Genomic DNA, 27,217 nt, shown 5'->3' on the forward strand with positions numbered 1-27,217 from the left:
CGTGTGTGTCCTTGTCTGTGCAGCTCCCTGCAGTCCTCACCGGTCACCTTACCGGGGCTCCCCCAGCCGGGCGGACCGTCGGAGGGCCGGCCTCCAGGGGTCCCCAGAGGAGTTAGCCAGGGGGTCTCAGTCCACTCCCAACACCCCCAAGGTCAGACCTGCTTCACCCAGTTCATACACATGGGCCGCGATCATGCTGGCGCAGATTCACAAACGCTATAGTCAAACACTATTGGCAATAGGAAAGCGCTCGAGGCACAGTGGTCAAATTTCACACCTGGTATCCGGACGTAATTGGAGGTGAGTCCAGTATAGGGGGGGATGATTGGTTAAAGGCACGGGTGTGACTTTCACAAGCCAATCAGGTGTTCCATAGTATAAACCAGACCAGGCCAGGGGCCCCACTAGACTAGAGCACAGGGGCCCCACTAGACTAGAGCACAGGGGCCCCACTAGACTAGAGCACAGGAGCCCCACTAGACTAGAACACAGGGGCCCCACTAGACTAGAGTCCAGGACCCCCACTAGACTAGAACACAGGGGCCCCACTAGACTAGAACACAGGGGCCCCACTAGACTAGAGCACAGGGGCCCCACTAGCCTGGAGCACAGGGGCCCCACTAGACTAGAGCACAGGGGCCCCACTAGACTAGAACACAGGGGCCCCACTAGACTAGAGTCCAGGACCCCCACTAGACTAGAACACAGGGGCCCCACTAGACTAGAACACAGGGGCCCCACTAGACTAGAGCACAGGGGCCCCACTAGACTAGAGCACAGGGGCCCCACTAGCCTGGAGGTTTTCAACACAAATATCAACATTGCCGTTGCCCAACTCAAATAGATTTGTTTGAATGAGCGAAGTTGCACAGGGATTTTCTTTTCTGCTTCCCTGTGAACTTTTGTGCGCAACAGACATGGATCTGCCGGTGTCCGGTTTTCTGCCCCGATCCTGTCCCTCTGAAAGGCTCTTAACCTGCATGGACTCATTTAAGCGTTGCAAGATCACATGAGAAAAATAGGTTCACTAATTACCTTACAGAGAAGACAATCACAAACATGCATGACACAAACACAGATACTTCCAGGACCACGATGTCCTCTGCAAAGACTCACTTATATCTGTATTCTGTGGAATGTTCTGGATGTGTTTTATGTCTGTCTTGTTGTGTCCTCCACGTGTGTGTAACTCTTGAACGGAGGTGCCATGGATGCAAAACAGATTTCAGCTTGCTGACAATACAGTACTATCGTATCATATCGTATCGTATCAATAATAATAAATAATCAATAATAAAGTATTATCGTATCATATCAACCACGGTTTTTGTACGCACATTTATGTGGCATAAGAACTCCTCTTCTGCTCCTGAAGGCCTGCTGTGTCAGCGTCTGACGACAGCGCTCCCATCTCGATCACATGTGAACTGATCACATGTGAACTGAGTCTGACATGTTCTCATCTCGATCACATGTGAACTGAGTCTGACAGGTTCTCATCTCGATCACATGTGAGCTGAGTCTGACAGGTTCTCATCTCGATCACATGTGAACTGAGTCTGACAGGTTCTCATCTCGATCACATGTGAACTGAGTCTGACAGGTTCTCATCTCGATCACATGTGAACTGAGTCTGACAGGTTCTCATCTCGATCATATGTGAACTGAGTCTGACAAGTTCTCATCTCGATCACATGTGAACTGAGTCTGACAGGTTCTCATCTCGATCACATGTGAACTGAGTCTGACAGGTTCTCATCTCGATCACATGTGAACTGAGTCTGACAGGTTCTCATCTCGATCACATGTGAACTGAGTCTGACAGGTTCTCATCTCTTTAAGAAGGAGAAGCTGCGCCGACAGAGACGCGCCTCCCCGGCCCTGGGCTCGCCTGTGAGGAGGGCACAATCACCTGCCATGGTTACCAGACGCTCCGCCTCCCCCGCCACACCCAAGTGAGGCTCCGCCCCCTGTCGCCGACGCCGCTAGAAGCTGATGGAAGTCAAGGCTCTTCAGGGAGAAGCCATGTTTATCCTAGTTGATACAGAATATAGCCCCCTCTGTTGAGTAGACTTCAGCACCAGTTTATCCGCTGTGCGGTAGACTTTCTAGAATAGCCTAATTGACAGAAATGATTTCAACCTAAAGCCTAAATGACACTTATATGAACTATAATAAAGACTGATGTTGTCCCCTTGGTTCCAGGCTGATATCTAAGAGTGGTGTCCGGTCTCCCAGCGCGGGGCACCAGAACCAGCCGCCTCTCGCCAGACACAAGCCCAGAGCAGACGCTGAGGACCAGAAGAACCGGGAGGAGAAGAGCCTGGATGGACCAGGAGGACAAGCCAAGGCTCTCAGCCATGTAGACCAGAACCTCTCCAGGGACACAGAGACCCCTGGGAACAGGGCAGAGACCCCTGAGAAGTCCTCTCCAGTTGAGACCCCAGAGAAAAAAACACTCAACTCAGAGATCCCTGAAAAAAGATCCTCCTCCAAGACTGGAGCTCCCAGTAAGACGCCCGTTAAACTTGAGACCACTGAGATGAAGGATTCCCCTGACAAGAAGGGTCCCACGGCCGGGACTCAGGACAAGAAGGGTCCCAAGATGGACGCCGCAGAGAAGAAGATCCCGAAGTCTACTAGCAGTGACCTGAATGCAGACAAGAACACAGGTGAAGTAATGTCCAGTCTTTATATACAGTATGTTCTAATTGTAGATGTGATGTGATGTAAGTCCCCGTGTGGATGCTGATACCAGCCTGTATCCCTGACTGTGACAGAAGCCCCTCCAGGGTCAGCGAGGGGACAACCACCTCCGGGGTCAGCGAGGGCAGAAGCCCCTCCAGGGTCAGCGAGGGCAGAACCACCTCCGGGGTCAGCGAGGGCAGAACCACCTCCGGGGTCAGCGAGGGCAGAAGCCCCTCCAGGGTCGGGGAGGGCAGCTGCTGGGACGGCCAGCCCAGAGGAGGCGTCCAGGCTGCTGGCCGAGCGCAGGCGTCAGGCCCGGGTCCACAAAGAGCTGGAAGAGAAACAGCGCCGCCAACAGGCCGACGAGGACAAGTGAGCAGACGTGCTGTTTGTGACACAGACAGACAGACAGAAAAGCCTGATAGAGTTAAGTTATTGTGTGTGTGTGTGTGTGTGTGTGTGTGTGTGTGTGTGTGTGTGTGTGTGTGTGTGTGCGTGCGTGCGTGCGTGCCTGTCTGTGTGTGTGTGTGTGCGTGTGCGTGTGCGTGTGCGTGTGCGTGTGCGTGCGTGTGCGTGTGCGTGTGCGTGTGCGTGCGTGTGCGTGTGCGTGTGTGTGTGTGTGTGTGTGTGTGCGTGTGTGTGTGTGTATCTTCCAATCAGGCTGAAGGCAGAGCAGCTGAAGAAGAGACTCTGGGAGGAGCGGGCGCGCCAGGAGGAGGAGGCGTGTCGGGCGGAGGAGGAGAGGAGCAGAACGGAGCAGCTCAGCAGGAGAAGGGAGGAGGAGGAGGCGCGGCAGAGGGAGGGCCAGGAGAAGGCACTACAGGTCCAGGAGGTCAGGGGTCACTGTCATTAATTACAGGTTACGTCCTGCAGAATTCAGTCATTGGATCATGGTGTGTTCTGATTGTTTTTTTTGCACATAATAAAAACAGTGCATGTCTGTGTGTTGTCTGTCATGGTACAGTAGCCCTATCTAGTACAGTAGTCCTATCTGGTACAGTAGCCCTATCTAGTACAGTAGCCCTATCTGGTACAGTAGCTCTATCTGGTATAGTAGCCCTATCTGGTACAGTAGCCCTATCTAGTACAGTAGCCCTATCTGGTACAGTAGCCCTATCTAGTACAGTAGTCCTATCTGGTACAGTAGCCCTATCTGGTATAGTAGTCCTATCTAGTACAGTAGCCCTATCTGGTACAGAAGCCCTATCTAGTACAGTAGCCCTATCTGGTATAGTAGCCCTATCTGGTACAGTAGCCCTATCTGGTACAGTAGCCCTATCTAGTACAGTAGCCCTATCTGGTACAGTAGCCCTATCTAGTACAGTAGCCCTATCTGGTATAGTAGTCCTATCTAGTACAGTAGCCCTATCTGGTACAGTAGCCCTATCTGGTACAGTAGTCCTATCTAGTACAGTAGCCCTATCTAGTACAGTAGTCCTATCTGGTACAGTAGCCCTATCTAGTACAGTAGCCCTATCTAGTACAGTAGCCCTATCTGGTACAGTAGCTCTATCTGGTACAGTAGTCCTATCTGGTACAGTAGCTCTATCTGGTACAGTAGCCCCATCTGGTACAGTAGTCCTATCTGGTACAGTAGCCCTATCTGGTACAGTAGTCCTATCTGGTACAGTAGCTCTATCTGGTACAGTAGCCCCATCTGGTACAGTAGTCCTATCTGGTACAGTAGCCCTATCTGACATCTATTGTAATGTGAATCCTCTGGGTTTCACCGTAGAAGGAGGAGGCGGAGCTTCAGGCCCAGAAGATGGCCGAGCGCCACCGTCAGGAGAGAGAGCTGCACACCATGCAAGAGGAGGAGGAGAGACTGCTGAGGAAGAAGGTTCTTACACAAACAGCTGCTCATCACAGCTCACACACATCACAACACCTGATTTACACACAACAGCTGCTCATCACAGCTCACACACTTCACAACACCCGCTTTGAACATTTACTGATCTTCATTCCTACATTTAGAAATACTGATTCAACTGCACCCGCTATCAAAGAAGGCATGTATCTGACTATCAGTCTCTGAACCCGTGTTGACGTGTCTCCACAGAGGATTGAGGAGATCATGAAGAGAACCCGCAGAACTGAGGCCGAGCTGAAGGTAGTGTGAGAGACCCCGCCTCTCGTAGCTCTGCTCTGTGAGAGAGACTCCGCCTCTCGTAGCTCTGCTCTGTGAGAGACCCCGCCTCTCGTAGCTCTGCTCTGTGAGAGAGACCCCGCCTCTTGTAGCTCTGCTCTGTGAGAGAGACCCCGCCTCTCGTAGCTCTGCTCTGTGAGAGACCCCGCCTCTCGTAGCTCTGCTCTGTGAGAGAGACTCCGCCCCTCGTAGCTCTGCTCTGTGAGAGAGACCCCGCCTCTCGTAGCTCTGCTCTGTGAGAGACCCCGCCTCTCGTAGCTCTGCTCTGTGAGAGACCCCGCCTCTCGTAGCTCTGCTCTGTGAGAGACCCCGCCTCTCGTAGCGCTGCTCTGTGAGAGAGACTCCGCCTCTCGTAGCTCTGCTCTGTGAGAGAGACTCCGCCTCTCGTAGCTCTGCTCTGTGAGAGAGACTCCGCCTCTCGTAGCTCTGCTCTGTGAGAGAGACTCCGCCTCTCGTAGCTCTGCTCTGTGAGAGACTCCGCCTCTCGTAGCTCTGCTCTGCTGCAGGAAGTGACCTGGCCTCTGCTATTCTGGATATTGTTTATGCTTTAGTTATATCAGAAGTCATGTGTTGTTCAGTATATATGTGCTTTGCAGTGTCTGGCCTAGTACTACTTTTAGTTTTCTTACAATGTCTATGTTGTAAATATTCATCACAAAAAGCGAATTAAATGAAATGGTATTGATGATTTGGTTTTGTGTCCTGATTGTTCTGTGTCCGGTGGGGAAGCAGAAGGAAGAGGGACAGGTGGAGGCCCTGACCCAGCCTGACTCTCCTCCAGGTAGGTGACCCCCTGAGATGCCCCCCCCGCTCCCAGCCCCCCCCCCCCTCTCTCCCCCCGCTCCCAGCCCCCCCTCCCCCCTCTCCCCCCGTTCCCAGCCCCCCCCCCCCCTCTCCCCCCGCTCCCAGCCCCCCCTCCCCCCTCTCCCCCCGCTCCCAGCCCCCTCTCCCCCCTCCCCCCCTCCCCCCCTCTCCCCCCGCTCCCAGCCCCCCCTCCCCCCGCTCCCAGTCCCCCCTCCCCCCTCTCCCCCCGCTCCCCTCTCCCCCCGCTCCCCCCCCCCCCTCTCTCCCCCCGCTCCCCCCCCCACCGCCAGCATGAACGGCCAAGTCCTCCTTGGGATAACGGGAGAATTCACACAGAATTGTATGTTAGAAAATGTTGGGAAGAAGAGCCCCCCTGCCCAGTCTATCTACCCCCCCAGTACTAGACCCCCCCAGTACTAGACCCCCCCAGTACTAGACCCCCCCAGTAGTGAGAGACCCCCCCAGTACTAGACCCCCCCAGTACTAGACCTCCCCAGTACTAGACCCCCCCAGTAGTGAGAGACCCCCCCAGTACTAGACCCCCCAGTACTAGACCCCCCCAGTACTAGACCCCCCCAGTACTAGACCCCCCCAGTACTAGACCCCCCAGTACTAGACCCCCCCAGTACTAGACCCCCCCAGTACTAGACCCCCCCAGTACTAGACCTCCCCAGTAGTGAGAGACCCCCCCAGTACTAGACCCCCCCAGTACTAGACCCCCCCAGTACTAGACCCCCCCAGTACTAGACCCCCCCAGTACTAGACCCCCCAGTACTAGACCCCCCCAGTACTAGACCCCCCCAGTACTAGACCCCCCCAGTACTTTTCCATGACTGCGGGTGACGCCTGCTTGGCTGTGACGAGCAGTGTTTTTCCCGGCTGGTTCTCAGGGGAGGATCAGGTTCTCAGTGCATCAGGGGTTTTGTTGTCAAGGTCTCTGGGTGATTCTCTCTGTTCTCCTCAGCATGCGCTTCTATTTCTGTTCAAGGTTTGAATGATTAAGCCAATTTATTTGCATGAAGTCAGAACATTAATGTCAGGCTACGTTTACTTCTCTGGGATTCTGTTTTTTAAACCCCTTTGGCTTAGAAAGGTAGTCAGGTATGAAGAACCTTCATACATACAGAAGTCCAGGAGTGTAGCATGTTGCATATGGAGCCATGGTGGTAGTGAAGGACCTTACTTGTAGGACGCTGCGTGCGCAGCTGCAGCAGAGCAGGATTAGACTGACATGAAGGGAGTCGAGGCCTGGGAGGGGTTTATAATTAGCATTTCGTTCTTTCGTCCTTGGCTAGGCGGGGGCGTGTTCTTTCTGGGGGAAGAGTCCCAGGCAACGTGATATTTTTGTTCTCCACAGGGGAAGTGCGGATGAACACTCAGGCTGATGTGAATGTGCTCTCAGAGTCTCAGGTTAGCAGACAGGCCGTCAGAGCGCAGAGCAAAGCTGCAGCACAGGTCAACCATCAGGGGGAAGGGCAGGTGAAGGGAAAGGTCTCTGATCAGGTGACCCTTGTGAATAGTGGTCTAGGAAAGGGGTCAGAGGTTAAGCGAATGACGGAAGAGAGAAGTGGCCCGGTCAGGGGAGAGGGGGGAGAGGGCGCCCCCCAGGTGGGGCAGCATGGCCAGGTCAGGGGAGAGGGCGCCCCCCAGGCAGGGCAGCATGGTCAGGTCAGGGTAGAGGGAGCCCCCCAGGCAGGGGGGCAGCATGGCCAGGTCAGGGGAGAGGGCGCCCCCCAGGCAGGGGGGCAGCATGGCCAGGTCAGGGTAGAGGGAGCCCCCCAGGCTGGACAGCAGCAGAGGGCCTTTGTGACGGGGCAGCTTCCTCCCCAGTCCAACAATCAGAGTAATGCACAAGGGAATGTCAAGGCCACCAACCACATGAACCATCTGGAGAACTCAAAGAGCCTGGACACCCTGCATGTGAACGGACACATGAACAAACATGAGAGCAGACCGGTGGGGAGCAGCCAAGCAGCCACTGTCCAGGAGGAAAAGGCGGAGATTACCCTGGTGACTTTGAAGGTGACCAATCAGACAACTGATGGAGGTGGGAAAGGAGGGGCTGAAGTGAGGCCCCGCCTTCCCCCCCCCAGACTCCTGGAGCCCCTGGATGCGAGGAGCAGAGGGCCGTGTGACGAGGTGCAGTCCATGGAGGTCAGGTAAGCAGTCAGTAAAAAGGCGTGCTGTTCACCCACCCACAGATGTGAGAATAGAGTGGTTCCCTCGCTGGTTTGAGAATAGTGTGGTTCCCTCGCTGGTTTGAGAATAGTGTAGTTCCCTCACTGGTTTGAGAATAGTGTGGTTCCCTCGCTGGTTTGAGAATAGTGTGGTTCCCTCACTGGTTTGAGAATAGTGTGGTTCCCTCGCTGGTTTGAGAATAGAGTGGTTCCCTCGCTGGTTTGAGAATAGAGTGGTTCCCTCACTGGTTTGTTACGCCCCAAAAGGTCACTCTCAAGTCTTTATTTGGGAGTATTCAGACAGGCTGCAGAATTCTCCACCAGCCAGGATATAGGCCTAGCCGGAGTAGTCTATATTACATTACATTACAGTCATTTAGCAGACGCTTTTATCCAAAGCGACTTACAATAATTGCATTTAACGTAGGAAAAGCCAATGAACTACTACTTGCCAGAACTCACAAGTGCATCTTCTTTCTAAAACAAGTGACTAAGAGCATATTCTAGTGCTGAAGGCAAAGTGCATAGAGTGCAGAATAGCAATCTAAAGTACAGTACAATACAATACAATAAAATACAATAAGTGCTTATGAGGGAGGATTGTTGTAGTACTTCTTGAAGAGATGAGATTTGAGCCTGCGACGAAAGATGGGCAGTGACTCTGCTGTCCTGACATCAGTGGGCAGGTCATTCCACCACTGCGGGGCCAGGACAGAGAAGAGCCGTGTCGATCGACCTGATGTTGTAGAGCATGAATCTGCAGGAGCGTGTGATGGATGTGACATGTGCGGAAAATGACAGTTGGTCATCCAGGGTCACACCCAGATTCCTTGCAGTCCGAGTCGGGGTCACCACTGTGTCTTCAATGGTGATGGCCAGGTCCTGGTGCGGGCAGCCCTTCCCCGGGAGGAACAGCAGCTCAGTCTTGTCCAGATTGAGCTTGAGGTGATGTGTTGTCATCCACTCCAAGATGTCAGCCAAGCACCCAGCTATGCGTGTCTCCACCTGTGTATCAGAAGGGGGAAATGACAGGACCAGTTGGGTGTCATCGGCATGTGACAGGAGAAGCCATGCAAGCGAATGACAGAGCCCAGAGATGTAGTGTAGAGGGAAAACAGGAGAGGACCCAGGACAGACCCTTGTGGAACGCCCGTAGTCAGACTACGCGGTTTCGACATCGACCCTTTCCATGTCACCTGGTAGGAGCGGCCCGTCAGGTAGGATGCAAACAGGGAGTGTGCAGAGCCATCGATGCCTTTCTCCTCGAGGGTGGAGAGGAGGATCTGCTGGTCTACCGTATCAAATGCTGCTGACAGGTCTAGAAGTATCAGGACAGAGGAGAGAGAGTTCGCTCTTGCGGCATTGAGTGACTCCGTCACTGTAAGGAGGGCGGTCTCTGACGAGTGGCCAACCTTGAACCCGGACTGGTGGGGGTCTAGGAGGTCGTTCTGGTGGAGGTACGAAGACAGTTGGTTAAAGATAGCACGTTCAAGTGTTTTGGATAGAAAGGATATATGAGGCATCGGCCCTAACCATCCAGGATATAGGCCTAGCCGGAGTAGTCTATATGAGGCATCGGCGCTAACCATCCAGGATATAGGCCTAGCCGGAGTAGTCTATATGAGGCATCGGCCCTAACCATCCAGGATATAGGCCTAGCCGGAGTAGTCTATATGAGGCATCGGCCCTAACCATCCAGGATATAGGCCTAGCCGGAGTAGTCTATATGAGGCATCGGCCCTAACCATCCAGGATATAGGCCTAGCCGGAGTAGTCTATATGAGGCATCGGCCCTAACCATCCAGGATATAGGCCTAGCCGGAGTAGTCTATATGAGGCATCGGCGCTAACCATCCATGTTGACACCCCTCTCTCTCTCCCAGCCCCGTCTCTAAGGAGGAGCTCATCTCCATCCCAGAATTCTCCCCGGTCAACGAGATCCAGCAGAATGGCATGAGTAACGCCCGCGCCCTGGAGGACCTGCTGGACCTGACGGGACACGTGTCCTTCCCCAAACTGTCCCCGCTGGGTGTCCTGGGAGACTGCAATCAGAACCTGATCAGCGGGGTGTGCAGCCCCGGCGCCGAGGCCCCGCCCCTCCAGGCCGCGCGTCCTCCTCTGTCCTCCAACTAGCGCCATGTCCAGTAGTCTGCTACTACACAGCAATGCTGCTCTAAGACTCTCATACAAAACATATTAGTCTGTCTGTGGACATGTGACCATACAGTAGTAGTCTATCTAAACCCCCCTCAAGATGAACCTGTGCTTGCTTTTGACAGAGCAGTGGGCTGATCGGCCATATCGGAGGAGGGGGAGAATTTGACCCTGAGATAAGATGAGAGAGCAAGCACTGAGAGTACCGTAGCTTCTGTTCCTACTGGGTGACTCATCCTAGAATGTCCAATAGCTTTCAGGCCCCTCCTTCTATACCCTCCCCTCCCACCTACGCTGTCAACATCAGTCCACTAAACAGACCAGGACACACATTTACTTGTCAGAGAAAACCATGATAGATATGTGTCATGTCATACATAGAAAACAGCTGTTAAAGTAGTGTAAGAAATGTGCGTGTGTGTTTAAGTAGTGTAAGAAATGTATGTGTGTGTAAGTAGTGTAAGAAATGTACGTGTGTGTAAGTAGTGTAAGAAATGTACGTGTGTGTGTACGTATGTGTGTGTGTGTGTGTGTACGTGTGTGTGTGTGTGTGGGGGGGAGGGGTGCAGTGTGACGTGCTGTGTGTGTGTGTGTGTGTGGGGGGGGGGTGCTGTGTGTTTGTCCTCATGTAGCAAAGTCGCCATTATAAGCATTTCTCCCTTAATACCTTTAAGATATACTGTAAATAAAAAAACAACTTGAATGCTGTGATTCCATTGGACAGAAGCACAGACTGGTTAAGCCCCTCCCACTGTTAAACAGTCCATCTCCTAGTGAATGACCTCATGACTGGTTAAGCCCCTCCCACTGTTAAACAGTCCATCTCCTAGTGAATGACCTCATGCCAAATAGCTGCATACTGTAGTTTCTTATCAGTTAATTGCCTTTGCTATTGAAGTCAAATGACCCTGCTGATTGATATATTATTCCTTTAGAAGGTGGAAACCGTCCTTTTTCTGTATTCACCCCCACTGATGTAGTTTAGTATATTTCAATAGATTGTTGCTCTTAACAGTGCAGTTTTCTTGCTGTGCATCCATCAGCTAGAACAAGATACTCTAACAGCTTATGGTTTAATTGAAGCATGTGTTCCATACTACTTGATCCCAGTTTAAAATGTACTGCAACCTGAAACTTAACATGAAGAACCTACGTATACCATTCCTCATTATAATCAAGGTCACCATCAAGCTGTGCATAGTTGTCCTTCCTCTGGATCTTAAATACTGAGTGCAAAGACATTCAGAGGTAGTGATTTGTGTACAACATAGAGTGGCACTTTATGGTCAGAAGACAACAGTCCGATGGTCTTTGTGAGCTGGCTGAGATGGACCAGCCTTGTGAACAGGTGTGGATGTTTACAGTCTGTTCAGGCCCATGTGGTTCACTAGTAGGACCTACGACAAATGAGCCAAAAGGTGACAGAATTTTACTTGAAGATAAAGCACCCAGGGATACAAGCGATCAGGTTTAAATATACTGCTAATAGTTCCCTAGTGTAGCCTAATGTATCTTAAAACAAGCAGCATATAGACTAACAATGTCAGTTATACAACTATGGACAGCATGGGCCGGTATGCATGAGAAGATGTGTATCAATACTAATAAATCCTCAAACTATTCTTGTGTCTTGTATTTTCTGCGTGAAATGCATAACCAAAAACAATCATTACCATCATCATCACCACCATCATCACCACCACCACCACACTATTGTTCTAAGTAATTTGTATGCAGTTTCGATTGCTGGTGATGACGGTCGGCACTTAAAGCCATTCAGCTTTCAATAGAGTTGAAGGAGAGCAGACGCAGTCACACTTGTACCGGCGCTGTCTGGCTGAAGTGGTCGTCAATAGCTTTGCAACCTATACCAGTCCAACATCTACCAGTCCAACCTATACCAGTCCAACCTATACCAGTCCAACATCTACCAGTCCAACCTATACCAGTCCAACCTATACCAGTCCAACATCTACCAGTCCAACCTCTACCAGTCCAACCTCTACCAGTCCAACCTATACCAGTCCAACCTCTACCAGTCCAACCTATACCAGTCCAATTGTGTTAATGCCAGAACAGGGTCAAAGTCAATCTCTCCTACATTTAAGAACGCATTTAAATAACACTTATTTAGGAAAAGTCATGGAAGATCGAGTCATTTTCCACATGCAGTCAAACTACCAATCAACCTGTGCAAAAGTGGCTTCGATCCAGATCAAGTCAAAGCAGAACAGATTGGACACTAAGCATGATCTGAGAGAGAGAGAGAGAAACACCATTTCAAAACAAGTCTACTGACATCTTGTGGTTTTTGGTCCTGCTGACCAGCTATAATGTAATAAATTGTAGACTATATTATCATACATGATTAGATATCATAGGCTAAGGTCTATTTTCTTGTTCCTGCTGAGGTTACACATTTAGTTGAACTTTGATCCCAGTAGCCTAGCTGGACGCTTAAGAAAACTTTTCTCTGTTGATAGTTCATGGTGACTGTTCAAGGCAGGCGGGACAGCTCACCGCAAACATCAGATCACCCTTTGATTGCCCATTGATCATCTTGTGTCAATAGCCTACGGTATCATGTAAATGCTATGTACTGTTATCCGTCAGTTGACTGCATTTAACCCGAGAGGACATTATTTGATGGTTTGTCAATAAAACACCAAATCTCGTAGGCCTAATAGCAACTCAATTGTCTGATCCATTCCTAAATTAATTAAACTCCAACACACAGCTAATCAACGCGTGAATGCAATTTTAATTAACTCTCCCACTTTAATTTAACATCAAATATGTCCAGATGAGCCAGTGTGTCTTCACCACCTAAAGGGTAGGCCTAGTGCATAGGGCAGACATCTGGCCAGAACTATCAAAATAGCAGCTGGATGTAACAGCCTGTGAAGAGATCAACATGCGACATGTAATACTACCACCATGATAACACATTTTTAAAGAAAGCCGGAAAAGTTTAATTGGAGTTTTGTCAATGTTCTAATTACAAACTCAATCAAGCCCACCGACATGAGAGAAGATATTAGGGTCTAAAAATGAGGATCCTTGGAATGGTGGACTGGGACGGAAATGACGCAAGATGATGTGAGGAACAGCTGAGCTCTCTCAGATATCTCTCCCCAGCCCCACCCCCCCGGACCAGGCAGGAGAGACCCCGCCCCCCCGGACCAGGCAGGAGAGACCCCGCCCCCCCGGACCAGGCAGGAGAGACCGCTCTCTCAGATATCTCTCCCCAGCCCCACCCCCCCGGAGCAGGCAGGAGAGACCCCGCCCCTCCCGGAGCAGGCAGGAGAGACCCCGCCCCTCCCGGAGCAGGCAGGAGAGACCCCGCCCCCCCGGACCAGGCAGGAGAGACCCCGCCCCCCGGACCAGGCAGGAGAGACCCCGCCCCCCCGGACCAGGCAGGAGAGACCCCGCCCAGGCAGGAGAGACCCCGCCCCCCGGACCAGGCAGGAGAGACCCCGCCCCCCCGGACCAGGCAGGAGAGACCCCGCCGACCCGGACCAGGCAGGAGAGACCCCGCCCCCCAGGAGAGACCCCGCCCCCCCCGGACCAGGCAGGAGAGACCTCGTCGACCCACGGCGAGATCGAAACTAACGTCTGCTTGTCGATTGTAAATCTAAAGACAGGTAACGTTGTGCCAAGTTGTTCATTTATCCAGAAAATATAATGAGATGATTATTGTGTTCATATTGAGCCATGCGGGTAACTTTACTGGGCTGTGAGACTGCCTGGAAGGTTATTTTTAAGTGGCTAGCTAGCTAGCTGTTAGCATAGTTAGCATACCTAGTCTAACATTAGCATTAGCTAGCTATCTGTTGACCCCGTCTAAGCCCTGGGTAACTAGCAGCATGTAGCCTAGCTATGCTAACCATCCGATTAACAGACTACATACTACCCTACAGGCCGAGCATAGCTGCTTAATCACTGTTTTTATTCGAATTTGACCGTTTAGTCACATCTCCTTTCCTGGTAACGTTAGCTTCGTGATTCATGTTTCCTGAAACGACGTGGCTAGCTAGCTAACTAAGCTAACAGCTCGCTTGCTGGTTCTTGTGGAGAGTTGTCATGGGTTATTTCAGCTGACTCTCTCATTATAGCTAGCTAGCTAACGACCTCCATGTTATCTAGATAGCTAGGCTAGCTTGATAGCTAGTGTTGCAGATAATAGCAATGTCGTAGGTAGCTATGCTAGCCTGTTCACCAGTGTTGTTGATGATAACCGGGATTCTAGGACTATAAACTTGTGTCATGGTCTCAACCACATGTCTTTGTCCACAGGTCATCCTGCTGATTCTCCCCCAAAGATGGTCCGACCTCATTTGGGACCCCCTCGCTTCAAGCCCAGGTAGGGTTGTGTAATAGATCAGTTCAAATGGGGGTATGAAGTGAGCAGCTGTGCTCTGTTTATTGCCCTGACCCTTTATCTCCAGGCCTTCTCTCTGACCCCTCCCCAGGGGTCCCCCCCTCCCAGCTAGACCTCCCCAGGGGTCCCCTCCTCCCAGCTAGACCTCCCCAGGGGTCCCCTCCTCCCAGCTAGACCTCCCCAGGGGTCCCCTCCTCCCAGCTAGACCTCCCCAGGGGCCCCCTCCTCCCAGCTAGACCTCCCCAGGGGTCCCCTCCTCCCAGCTATCTCTGATCTCTGTAAATGTTCACGTCAGCTGTTGACCCTCAGACCTAGCTCACTGGTCACCTCACCAATACTCACTGATCATTGGCTAGTGAGGTATTTGCATATGCAGGTTTGGTCACAAACACACTGTTTATAATGCTCTGTTTTCATGATAATCACGGCTCTTGGTGGATTTTCCCTTCTCTGAGAGTCCCACTTTGCAAACTCGTAAACTATTCGGAATAAAAGTAACCAGCTTAGACTTGCAAAGATGAACCGTGGCATTCTCGACTGCTCTTTTCATGATTATTAGAATACATTTATAACAGTTGCTGCCTTCAGTGTGGAAAAATAAGGGACACCTTGCGGCCCCATGCCCTGATGAGCGATGCGGCCCCATCGCTCAACGCACTTGATGAGCGATGGCTGCCCACTGCTCCTGGCTGCCCCTGGAGGAGGACAGCTGGGGTGGGAGCATGGATGTATTAATAGAACTGGATACAGCCACTCCATTCACTGACCGCTATCAACAATGAAGCCCTATTGAACCGCGCCATCTTTGCAAATTTGTAGTCATTTGACCATTTCCGGTGACTTTTGTACTTGCGCAGTTGTGCTTTTCTGGCCTTCCGGTGACTTTTGTACTTGCGCAGTTGTGCTTCTGTCCTACGCGCGTCCACGGTCAACGTCGGCACCGCTTCTAGCTATCGAATGGCCGACTGGTGTAAGATGGATAGCCTAACGTTAGAGAGATAAATGTAGTCTATGCTTATGTTAATAAAGCTAACAATGATGTTGTAACATGCATGCAGCACTGCCGATCTGAACGATTGATTCATTATTACCATGGATCGGTATTGGGATTGATCAAGGGCGAGTGTGAAATAGCAGCCACGAACTCAGCGGGTTATCCGAGATGCGGTAGCAGCGGCCAAAGCTCCTGCTGGCGGGAAGTGAAGCTCTTCAACTCGCCGGTCACTGGCTCCCTGGAGGAATTTAGCCTGGCTGCAATAACGTTATCGCAAACGGAATGAATACCATCTACTAGCAAACAAAACATGTTCAGTTATATTTAACCTGTTAAAACTAAGATGCCTGGATGAAAAAATAATTTCTCCAATGGATATATTTTACAAAAACAGGTTAATATGCAAGCCGGTTTTCATTGCTAAATCAAAGCGGGGAGAGCCGGGAACGTGCGTGGACGCGCGTCGGACAGAAAAGCACAACTGCGCAAGTACAAAAGTCACCGGCAATAGCAAAATGACTACAAATCTAGCCAAGATGGCGCGGTTCAATAGGCCTTCACTTTAGATTTTGAATCCTGGGGGCTTGGGTGGGAGAAATGCTCCTGGCTGCCCCTGGAGGAGGCGACCCCTGAACATTGCATGTGTGCGCCGTGTCGACCCACGCTGTGTGTCACTGTGTGTGTCACTGTGCCGTGTCAACCCACGCTGTGTGTGTCACTGTGCCATGTCAACCCACGCTGTGTGTGTCACTGTGCCATGTCAACCCATGCTGTGTGTCACTGTGCCATGTCAACCCATGCTGTGTGTGTCACTGTGCCATGTCAACCCATGCTGTGTGTCACTGTGCCATGTCAACCCACGATGTGTGTCACTGTGCCGTGTCAACCCACGCTGTGTGTCACTGTGCCATGTCAACCCACGCTGTGTGTGTCACTGTGCCATGTCAACCCACGCTGTGTGTGTCACTGTGCCATGTCAACCCATGCTGTGTGTGTCACTGTGCCATGTCAACCCACGCTGTGTGTGTCACTGTGCCATGTCAACCCATGCTGTGTGTGTCACTGTGCCATGTCAACCCATGCTGTGTGTGTCACTGTGCCATGTCAACCCACGCTGTGTGTCACTGTGCCATGTCAACCCATGCTGTGTGTGTCACTGTGCCATGTCAACCCATGCTGTGTGTGTCACTGTGTGGCCGAATAAAGACCACTCCCCTCGCGGGTCTGTCATGAAGTTTTCATGTCATTTCAGGCAGGAAAGTCAGGATGTTCAGAAAGTCAGGATGTTCAGAAAGTCAGGATGTTCAGAAAGTCAGGATGTTCAGCGCTTCCCCTACAGCGGTCGCGGGGGTCGGTAGATAGGGAGATTGCTGGCCAGGGTCTGTTTTCAAATTCCCCTTTTACCCTCTCCTGATTGGACATTTCCCTTTTACCCTCTCCTGATTGGACATTTCCCTTTTACCCTCTCGTGATTGGACATTTCCCTTTTACCCTCTCCTGATTGCCAAATCAGAAGTGGGTCGCGCACATCCCAAATGCATTAATAAGGCAGGTGCTGGACTAAAAAAGCATATGTATCAAAGAAAATAAGAGTCTGCACACTGTAGCTCCCATAAAGATTATTTATGGACAAAAAAATATAATATATGAGTGACGTTTCGAGCGACAACGCTCTTCCTCAGACAACTGGATAAACAGCCACACCAAACATTTATATGGTATCCAAGGGTCACATGACCCTAATGGGCTAGACAATTAACCACTTTTCTTTAGACAGGTGGAACCCATTGTGCTAAGTAACAGGGTCACCTGACTCCTGATACAGTTCACTCTGTGCATTAAAAAATATAATCTATGGTGCACATCTTCTACATGCATATTATACATCATGTTCAAAAATTCCACTATCTTAGAAAACACAAGTCATCCTAAATCAGTTACCAGTGGCTAAGTGCATTTGAAGTATCAAAAAAGCATCCATAAGCAAAATTAAAATATTACAATATCACTGTCCAACATATACAGAAAGGATCCTACAGTTTCAGCTTTAGACAATTTCAGTCACGTATTCGTATAAATATAGAGCGAAAGCACAGAGCACACAAACACAGTCACAGTACCTCCCTACAGAATTACAGATAAGGTCTAATGCTGAAGAGCAAGGGTGTTCAGTGTATAAATCCAAAAAAGTTCTCGTCTTAATAGTAGTGTCTCTATATCTCCTCCTCTACGAGGGCATTGAACCGCTTCTATACCCATGTATCTAAGAGTGCACACTGTGTCTAGCCTTTGTAAAATGAGCAGCTACAGGACTAGATGGATCTTGGTTGTGAATGGCACTTCTATGTTGTGTGATTCTGGTTTTAAGTGCTCTTGTTGTCTTTCCTATGTAGACGAGGCCACATGGGCATCTCAGCATATACATTACGTTTTGCGTTTTACAGGAAATGAGGCCTTTTATGTTGTACACCTTTCCTGAGTGCGGGTGGTTGAATGTGTGTGTTTTGTGTGTAAAGTTGCACTGGATACAGTTGCCGCATCTATAATTCCCATTAGGGATCTGACAAGTGTGTCGGGGCAAGGGAGGCATATCAGCTCTCACAAGCATGTTACGTAGATTAGGTGGTCTTTTGTAGACTAGAGTGGGAGGCTTGTCAAACCCACATCCCTTTTTTCTTTGATACCCTCTCCTGATTGGACATTTCCCTTTTACCCTCTCCTGATTGGACAGTTCCCTTTTACCCTCTCCTGATTGGACATTTCCCTTTTACCCTCTCCTGATTGGACATTTCCCTTTTACCCTCTCCTGATTGGACATTTCCCTTTTACCCTCTCCTGATTGGACATTTCATGCCAAATTTCACTTTGCATTAGCATGAAAAAGACATCCAGTTTATTTTATGCTTATTCAAAGTGTCTAGACTTCGCTCGTCACATGCGAAAACCTCGCCCCTGGAACCTTGCCCCTGGAACCTCGCCCCTGGAACTTGCATCACCCACTTTCCAGTTTCGTGCCGCCATTGGTTTTGAACGTGTAGATTATCATTGTGTGTCGATTGGGCTAGTGCCTAGTGGACATGGACTGCTAGTGTGGGGAGTGCATGAAAATACGGGTCAAATCGCGTCCAGCATTGATTCAGCAAGGGAGTGCATTCTAGTTCTCAATACAGGACAGTCCCTTATTATATGGGACGGGTGGCAACCCTAAGCCCATGTGTGCAAGTTATCAATAAATGTGCCATTTTGCATATTTGGAAATGAAATCAGCGTGGTTGCCATGTCCTTAATGCATCTGTGTTTTCATTTCCAACAGGCCCCACTTGGACGGCTACAACAACATGCTGCCTCAAGACCACCACGGCCCCCACTCCAGGAGCCAGAGAGGCTTCCGGGGCCCCCCTGGAAAGGCCCCCCCCAGCTGGAGAGACCACCGAGGCGCCGGTCGGCCCCACTTTACCAAAAGACCCCCACTGATGGGAGAGCGCAGAGAACAGCCAGCCAATCAATGGAGGTCCTCGAACCAGGATTGCTTTCATCCATACCCATCCCAAATGGAGCCCCACCATGGCCACAGGAGGCCCTCCCCGTCCCGGCCCAACCGCCCGCCCCCCCCCCAGCACCGCTCCTCCCCACAGAGCCCAGCGCCAGCGTCTCCAGGCCAGAGGGGAGCACCCTTTCACGGCCACCATTCCCCCTCACCACGCCATTATCACAGCCAGCCCCCTGACAGGAGGCCAGCCCCCACACCACCACCCCACGGCTCTTTCAGGGGCCTTCACAGGCGTCCCCCTCCCCCCCGTGAAGAGGAGAGGAGCTGGGGCCCCCGGAGGCAGCATAGCCTCAGGGACAACGTGGCCCCCGAGCATGGAGGAAGGCGCTGGAATGGGCGCGGTGGCTTCTCCCACCCACACAGTGGGGAACGTGGGCCATCTGGCCCCCCCCACAGGAAACCCCGGGAGTTTCATGGGAGAGGTCCATATCCAGAGAGGTACAGGAGTGAGGCTGCGGTCTGGGCTGGGTAACATAAGGAAGGGGGGCGGAGCTGTAAACACGCCTAGTCCTCATAATCACAGGGATCTAGATTAAATCCACCCCCACCCCATTCACGCAGTGCTGATAGAAGGTAGTGCTGATATTCTCTAGTCACCTGCCACTGGGAAGAATATATTCTCTGTGAGATTATTCACTGAAAGTTTCCTCTACCGCCTGTATCATGGCATAATGGTGACGGGGCCGCATGAAGCATACAAAGATAAACCTCCGTTTCCCACTTCTCACAAGGCTAATGGATCTGCCCATGTAACGGTGTTTTGTATTGTTTGTGATGGATGTGCAGGTGGTCTGCTGAGCGAGATTCCAGGAAGCAGCATGGAGAGGTGGGTAGGGAGAGGGAGAGGGAGGGCAGTGGTCACCGCAGCGGAGAGTGGCCCCAGGAAGGAAGCAGCCCTCACCACCCTCCCTACAGATCGCCCTCATGGAAGGGAGGCCCACCCCAGTCCTCCTCCTCCTCCTCCTACCACAACACCCCCCAGGAAAGACCAGGTGGACCACCGCCTCCACGCAAGAGGAGCTTCCCGGAGCACGGCGTGCCCCCCGCAGACCCCGGCCCGGAGCAGCGGGACCACCTGAAGCGCCCTCGGAGAGAGACCCCACACGTCAACAACGGCGCCCCCAAAGGCTTCGGGGGCAAACCCCTGTCTTTTCGGGACAAGAGCCGCATTCTGAAGGGCCGTAAGATGAGGGCGGAGTCAGTGGTGAGGCTCAGAGCGCCTCCACCGCGGCCCAGATGTGCAGAGATCAAAACCAGCCCGAAGCCGCCGCCCGAAGAGGAGAGCTCTCACAGATCTACCCTCGCCATGCGGAAGGAGCGCTTCCAAGACAACGCTGCCCCCCTGAGAAGGGGCCTGAATAAGACAGTCCCCCGCCAGTCACCCGCTAGTCCTGAGGACAATGCAAGCAAGTCCTCAAAGGAGTCACATGAGTCAGCCAAGGAACAGGTGGAGTCTCATCGGGCCTTGAGAGAACACAGGTACGGTATCTTCCTTGTCACTGTGGGAGCAGGGGAGTGATAATGTTTTAAGAGGTCAAGCTTCACAGATTTGCTCAATATGAAGGGGGTGCCAGCGTGCAGCCATTTCCCCGAAGTGGAGAAAATAGAGGTACGATGTTGATGGCCTGTACTGGAGCAGCTAAAAGAGTTTTGAAATCCAATAGATCAGTCGCACTGATGTCTTCGGGGGGTTTCACATATCCAAATACCTTCATGTCAAGTGTCCTGTCAAGAGAACAGAATAGCTCTCAAAGTATGTTCTTATTCTGAGCTCAAGCCATTAGTACACCTTATTGTAAAGCATGAAGGAGATGAGAACTCATGTCCCCTATATGATTGAAAGAGCCCAGGAGGAAGTGATATTACTGTGGCTCAACCACTCATTCCTGGACCTGGTTGATTAGTGAAGAGATCGATCAAACTGGCAATAAAGAACTCTGCTGGCCGAACATGGAATCAGTGGATGGACATGAAGGCCAGACCAGAAACGATGCCATGCTAATCCAGCCAGAAGAGTCTCACCCACACGAGTCTTCGGTGAGAATGAGCACCAGCTCTGGAGGAGGACATGGCTGGAACAGAAGTCAGAACTGGGAAGCAGAACTGGGAAGCAGACCTGGGAAGCAGACCTGGGAAGCAGACCTTGGCATTCCTGAAGATAGAACTCTTCCAGATGAACCATAACAGAACAGCGCTGAAGATAAGGGCTCGCTACACAGATGGAAGGAATGCCCTGCCTGGCTTCCAACAAGATGATGTCCAGAGGACCACGCTCACAATAGTGCCATTTCCTTTCGCCATGACGTTCCAGGAGATATCTGGAGGAGTGCTATGAGCCCACTTCAGGCTTCAGACCAAACGAGAGCAGCGCCCGGTCAAAACGCTCAGAACTGCCCGGTCAAAGCGCTCAGAACTGCTGACTGTGGCACAGCACCCTCAGGCTGCTCTTCCTGTGGTCCTAGTGCCCGTTGAACACATGCCTGTTTGCAGCGAACTGATTACTTGAAGCTTTCGGGAGAACTGCTCATCCACTTCACACTCGCCACTGCACTTCCTTGGATTCTGAACAGAACACCTGACGAATCTCAAGTCCAAACAGTGCCTGCTTCTGGAGCCCACTGGACAGACAGGTGGAGAGAGCTGCCTGGTTCTGGAGCCCACTAGCCCACGGGTGGATGGAGGTGCAGACCAGAGTGGGCAGAGCACTCTTTCCATTAGTGTGATGATTCCCCTGATGTCGGAGTGGCCCTAGTCTGGCGATGGGGTGAAGGACCCGCTTTACCGGACATGATGTCCTCCAAACAAACTGGAGAGGAGAATCAAAACAAAACCTCCCCCGCCCCGTTAGGAAGGATCGCCCTAAAGACGCTGGATTGCTTCTGCAATGCAGATTTTTTTTCCAATCTCTCAAATTGTTTCCACCCACTTTTAGCGACGACATCTGGACGAAGGTCTTCAGTCTCTAGCTGAGCGCAGCGTTCAGAGACCGACTCGTGAGTCTAGTGATCCTGATTTCTGGATTTCATTCGCAGATTTTTCTTGATGTTTACTTCGGAATCTGTGCTGAGAACACTTGACTACCTTGTTTTAGTAAAATATCAGGTCAAGCATACGTATTTTATACCCATTTAACACCAAATTTCTGTTATGTGGATCTGGGAAATGGTCACTGTACAACTAAATGGACCATGCCATGGAGAAGCATGCAGTACTGTTACTGGACTGCCATTATAAATGTAGGAAGACTCTCATCTGCACACGGCAAGTTTTGAAGGCCAAGTGATGTTGCAACTCTACAACTGGATGTCTAAGAAAAGATCTTGAAGGGATTGATTTCATGAACACAGCAGGAGCTCTACAGCCAGACTGCAGCGCAGGCTGAACACACATCATGCATTTGAGATGTGAATTAGCTCCTCTTCAACAGGCCATGCTTGATCACTGCATATCCCGGATGACAGATTACCTGCATATCGTGTGGAAGGAGACAACTGGAAGACTAAAGTTCAAGTATGAAATATGATACCAAGGATGAAGATAAAAAAAAAAAACTGCACTCTGGATAAAATGGATTCAAACCCAAAGGATGGCCCATCAAAAAACAACCCCCAAAGGATGCTTTTCTCACTATCAGGGATTGTCCAGAGAAGACTTCCTGTCTCTCATGCTGTGTCTTATGGACGTTCAGGATGGATGTCCCCCAGCGCCCACAGCGTTCTTGACGTCTGATCGGTTGGTTTATGTGCAGAGCTCCAGAGGGCTCGGGTGGATTGAGGTTTCTGTGAGAAACAGGATTGAGGAAGCATGGAGATGTCATGCTCTTTGTAAGTACCTGAGTGATGTTCAGCTTTAACCAATGTGACTGATCTCTCTTCTGCACGTAGAAGAATGCCTTTCATTAGTGATCGTATGACTGTATCGGTACCCCACCTTTCTGTTCTCCATCTCTATCCTGCAACCTCCGTCATTTCATGTTGTGAGTACTTTCAGTGTCTGTTTCACGCCGATAGTTTACACTTTTCAGGTTAATGGTAAGAACAGCTTGTCACTTGTTTGCTTGCTACCACCAAAGCTTTGCTGTCCCTTACTTGACTGGCTGTTCTGAGTGATGCTCACCTGTGTGTCGTCCTGTGGCCCCGCCCATTCCTCCGCAGCCCCTCCCCCTTAGACAGACTGACCCGGGACCTGGTGGTCGTGTCACAGTGGCAGGCGGCGCCGCACTCCAGCTCAGATGACCGCTCGCCGTCAAGGGAGAGAACGTCAAAGACTAAGACAGGTAAGCCGTCCCTTGTGTCTCGTTAATGGTCCGCTCCATCAGGTCAGCCGCCCCTCGCGTCTCGTTAATGGTCCGCTCCATCAGGTCAGCCGCTCACGTCTCGTTAATGGTCCGCTCCGTCAGGTCAGCCACCCCTCGCGTCTCGTTAATGGTCCGCTCCGTCAGATCAGCCACCCCTCTCGTCTCGTTAATGCTCCGCTCCGTCAGGTCAGCCGCCCCTCGCGTCTTGTTAATGGTCCGCTCCGTCAGGTCAGCCACCCCTTGCGTCTCGTTAATGGTCCGCTCCGTCAGGTCAGCCGCTCACGTCTCGTTAATGGTCCGCTCCGTCAGGTCAGCCGCCCCTCGCGTCTCTTTAATGGTCCGCTCCGTCTCTGTCAGCTCTGTAACCCGCCAAACATTTATCATGACCAGGTTTTTGATTTCATGATCCCTGTTTATTCTCCCAGTGCAGGAAAGTCATGTGGTGCATTGTGGGTAATAAGCACAAGACCATTGTTCTGACTCTCTTTCCCTCTTACTTTCCAGAGCGCTACTTCAATTCAGACAGACGCCACATGTTGAACGAGCGCTTCTCCAAGACGCAGGACTCCAGTACCTCCCCAAAAGAGCAGAGAGGGCGCTATTCTGACATGAAGAATCAAAGGTATTATATTGCTGTGAACTGCATAAAGCCAGCTGCTTGAGATTCATAGTCTTCTGATAGGACCAATGAGACGCGATATGAGTTGTTGTTCATGTTGTTGATGTAGACCAGCGGACGAGCCAGAGGAGAGCAACAGACCCGGGAGGCCCTTCAGAAAACCAGGACCTCCACAGGTGAGGAGCAGTTCATCTTGCTTTTCACAAATTTGGTTTACCTGAGACAGTTTACCGACCATATACCAACAAAAAACATTGCTCCTTGTTTGTCCCCCATGACGAGAGAAGGGTGATTGTTTATCATGTGCATCCTGTCTATAGAGACCTGTCTTCCGGCCGGGCCCGAGGAGGACGTTCCCTGACCCAGCAGGGCAGTTCAGGAAGCCTCTCATGGTATGCTCTAGCCATTCACCTGCAGGACATAGCAATTCATTTTGCGACCGAGTTTGTCAATTTGTCTGAGGTAGACTTAGCCTACTCATTCTGTCTGAGGTAGACTTAGCCTACTCATTCTGTCTGAGGTAGACTTGGCGTACTCATTCTGTCTGAGGTAGACTTGGCGTACTCATTCTGTCTGAGGTAGACTTAGCCTACTCATTCTGTCTGAGGTAGACTTAGCCTACTCATTCTGTCTGAGGTAGACTTAGCCTACTCATTCTGTGCTGCGTGCTCTCTGTAAACTACAGGGTTGCTGCGATGAAAAGAATAAGAATGAAAATTGCTTAAGTTTTAACACATTTTTGCATAATTAATTGATCCAATTAATGTGTTAAATTGACAGCCCTTTCAAGGATTAATTAAAGGTTCAAGATGGTTGAAACACAACATGCACTTTTCTTTGCCTTCTTCCAGGGGACATTTGTGCCGCGTCCGTTCCCCAGCCAGAAACCAGGGTTCAGGAAGAGCCAGACCATCATGTCCAAGTACCGCAACATGCAGACGCTCCGCCAGAGAGTGCCCTACCAGCGAGGGTCACACCACCGACGCTGGTGATGCTCTGGGTCAGTTCATACAGGACCTTATTTACGACATATTATAAGACGTTTGACTCACCGAGATCACTTTGGTGTAGTTCGGAGGCATGTAGAAGAAATTTAAAATCCAGCGCGAGCCAGTATATCCATGTAATGGCGGTGGTCGGGGCACTTAGAATGCAGTTTCTAAAAATCTATTTTCTGCCGCGAAACGGTTGTTTTCATCAATCTGTCTTCATGAATCGCTAGTTGTGCTTACATAGAACATAGGCCTGTTGTGGTTTTTCACATGCCTCTGTAATATGATCTTTAGAAACGTCTTTCGAAACGAAATAGCTTCCTCACTTGCTCCAGCACGCATGCGCACAGCGCGCAATCGTTGCTCCAGCACGCTGTGCGCATGCGTGCTGGAGCAAGTGAGGAAGCTATTTCGTTTCGAAAGACGTTTCTAAAGATCATATTACAGAGGCATGTGAAAAACCAGCAGCTCAGTCCAGGTGGAGCTTGAGGTGATGTGTTATCATCCACTCTGAGATGTTAGTCAAGCACCCAGCTATGAGTGTCTCCACTTGTGTATCAGAAGGGGGAAATGACAGGACCAGTTGGGTTTCATTGGCATAGCAGTGATAGGAGAAGCCATGTGAGCAAATGACAGAGCTCAGAGATGTAGTGTAGAGAGAAAACAGGAGAGGACCCAGGACAGAGCCTTGTGGAACCCCTGCTACCCTAACATTAGTCTTAAAGGGACACTTTACTCAAAATCTAACTTTTTATGTTTTCCATCAATCTATCACAAATATAGGTTGGTAATAACGTGATAGATATCAGTCTTGGGGGTTACAAAAACAGCTATGTGTATATCTATTAATTTCTTATACACACAATAATGGTATTTTTACCATCATATGCATGATGGATTAATCTAAAAGATCAGAAATTGTGTTGATGGTGTTTTCGAAGATATTAACCAAAGCACTTTGTTACTCTTTTCATAGTTTTGACATTTAATGTGATGCAATTTTGCCCAATTATAGCTTTTTAAATTATTATTATTATTATTATTAGTAGTAGTAGTAAATTATTGTGCATATGTAACAATTTTGGGGGACCCTTTTTGGCTTGTGAGCACCAAAAGCTAAATTGGAGGTGAGAATTTTTGTTCAGTGTAGCAACAGGTAGTCTGGATTAAATTTTTCTCATTTCATACATGCTTTGTTTTGCATGTATGTGTAGTAATTGATGGTTTTCTCTTCACAGATGAATGGGGAAGGAAGGTTGGTGTTGGTGCCTCTGTCTCCTGATGTCCCTGCCTGAACATCAACACGTTTCTCACTTCTGCACCCTGGAGACCAGCCCTTAGTTCACAGGAGCCTGGTGGTACTTTCAAGATGCTCTGAATGTGTTTTTATTTTGGACTCAATTATTTACAGAATGTGTTCATAAATGCAGCAGGACAAGCAATCACATAAGTCTTCCTGCCCCCTTTTCTTGTTTTTTTGGGGGGAGGTGTTATTTTGGGAATTGTAATTAAAAGTGTTTTAGCTCGTGTCATGATGATCTAATGAGTATTTTTCTATTCACCAATTTTGTTTCAAACACGAAGCATTTCCTTGAAGCATGATTTGTTAGAATGGTGGTTGAAGAGCCTAAAGAACTGATACCTGTAGGGTTATTCACAGGATCTTATTCACAGGAACAGACTCTTTTCTCCAGTGTAATTAAGTTGAAATGCAACCAAAACCCATTTTGAACGAGGGGTATGAACTTCGGAGAAGAGCGCTCTCCCAGCAGAGTTTCCTGAATCTGGGTGGAGGGGTGCAGCATGGGTGAACCTAAAACCATGCTGTTACATTTTGGAATGGATCCCAATCCACAAGCCGCCCAAACATGGTCGGCCATTCACCGTGACTAATTTTTTGGGGCCAGGGGTGTAGCCATGAAACTCTGTGGAGGGGTGTTGCAGGGGTCAACTAACAGCCCGTTAAATTCTGGAGCAGATCTGAATCACGGGGCCCAGACAGGGCCGGGCCGCCCATTCACCGCCATTACTAAACTACCAGACCGCTTTTCATGAAACTAGGTGGAGGGGTGTAGCATGGGCCAGTTTGAAACCACACAGAGCCACGAAATGCATTGAAGGACGGAGGTCTGTGCTCTCTGATTCAGTATATCACCCATTACCGGAACATTCTGGGGACTGACAACGGTGCAGTTTTGAGAAAAAGTTATTTTATAACCTTGTCCATTCATAGGTTGCAACTAGGGCTGGGATTCGATTCAAATTTCCAGAATCGATTCCATTACGATACAAGGTTCAGAATCGATTATCATGATTCGATTCGATTCAATATCGATTCGGTTAGTGTTACTAAAACCTGATTTTTTGAGCTGTAACCTTAATTACATGACTGCCAAGTTGTGCAACACATCA

The 27,217-nt window shown here is 50.3% G+C and overlaps 1 protein-coding gene across 1 annotated transcript; it reads left to right on the top strand.

Annotated features, from left to right (window-relative positions):
• Positions 1-13,549: 13,549 nt before the first annotated feature.
• Positions 13,550-26,337, top strand: LOC311319078 (uncharacterized protein). The gene is made up of 10 exons (XM_084450530.1): positions 13,550-13,616; positions 14,269-14,335; positions 18,661-19,335; positions 19,684-20,376; positions 23,052-23,173; positions 23,699-23,816; positions 23,923-23,989; positions 24,134-24,205; positions 24,665-24,813; positions 26,044-26,337. The coding sequence occupies exons 2-9, from the start codon at positions 14,295-14,297 to the stop codon at positions 24,803-24,805; spliced, it is 1,929 nt and encodes a 642-aa protein (XP_084306656.1). The 5' UTR covers positions 13,550-13,616; positions 14,269-14,294; the 3' UTR covers positions 24,806-24,813; positions 26,044-26,337.
• Positions 26,338-27,217: the final 880 nt, after the last annotated feature.

The sequence above is a fragment of the Borostomias antarcticus genome (genome assembly GCF_949987555.1).
Source record: "Borostomias antarcticus genome assembly, chromosome: 15".
NCBI classification, from domain to species: Eukaryota; Metazoa; Chordata; class Actinopteri; order Stomiiformes; family Stomiidae; genus Borostomias; species Borostomias antarcticus.

Excerpts from the sequence above, each read along its gene's own strand:
- LOC311319078 (XM_084450530.1), top strand. The coding sequence starts at position 14,295 with ATGGTCCGACCTCATTTGGGACCCCCTCGCTTCAAGCCCAG. Across the intron at positions 20,377-23,051 it reads CGGGCCTTGAGAGAACACAG|CCCCTCCCCCTTAGACAGAC; the intron begins GTACGGTATCTT and ends ATTCCTCCGCAG. Across the intron at positions 23,174-23,698 it reads AACGTCAAAGACTAAGACAG|AGCGCTACTTCAATTCAGAC; the intron begins GTAAGCCGTCCC and ends CTTACTTTCCAG.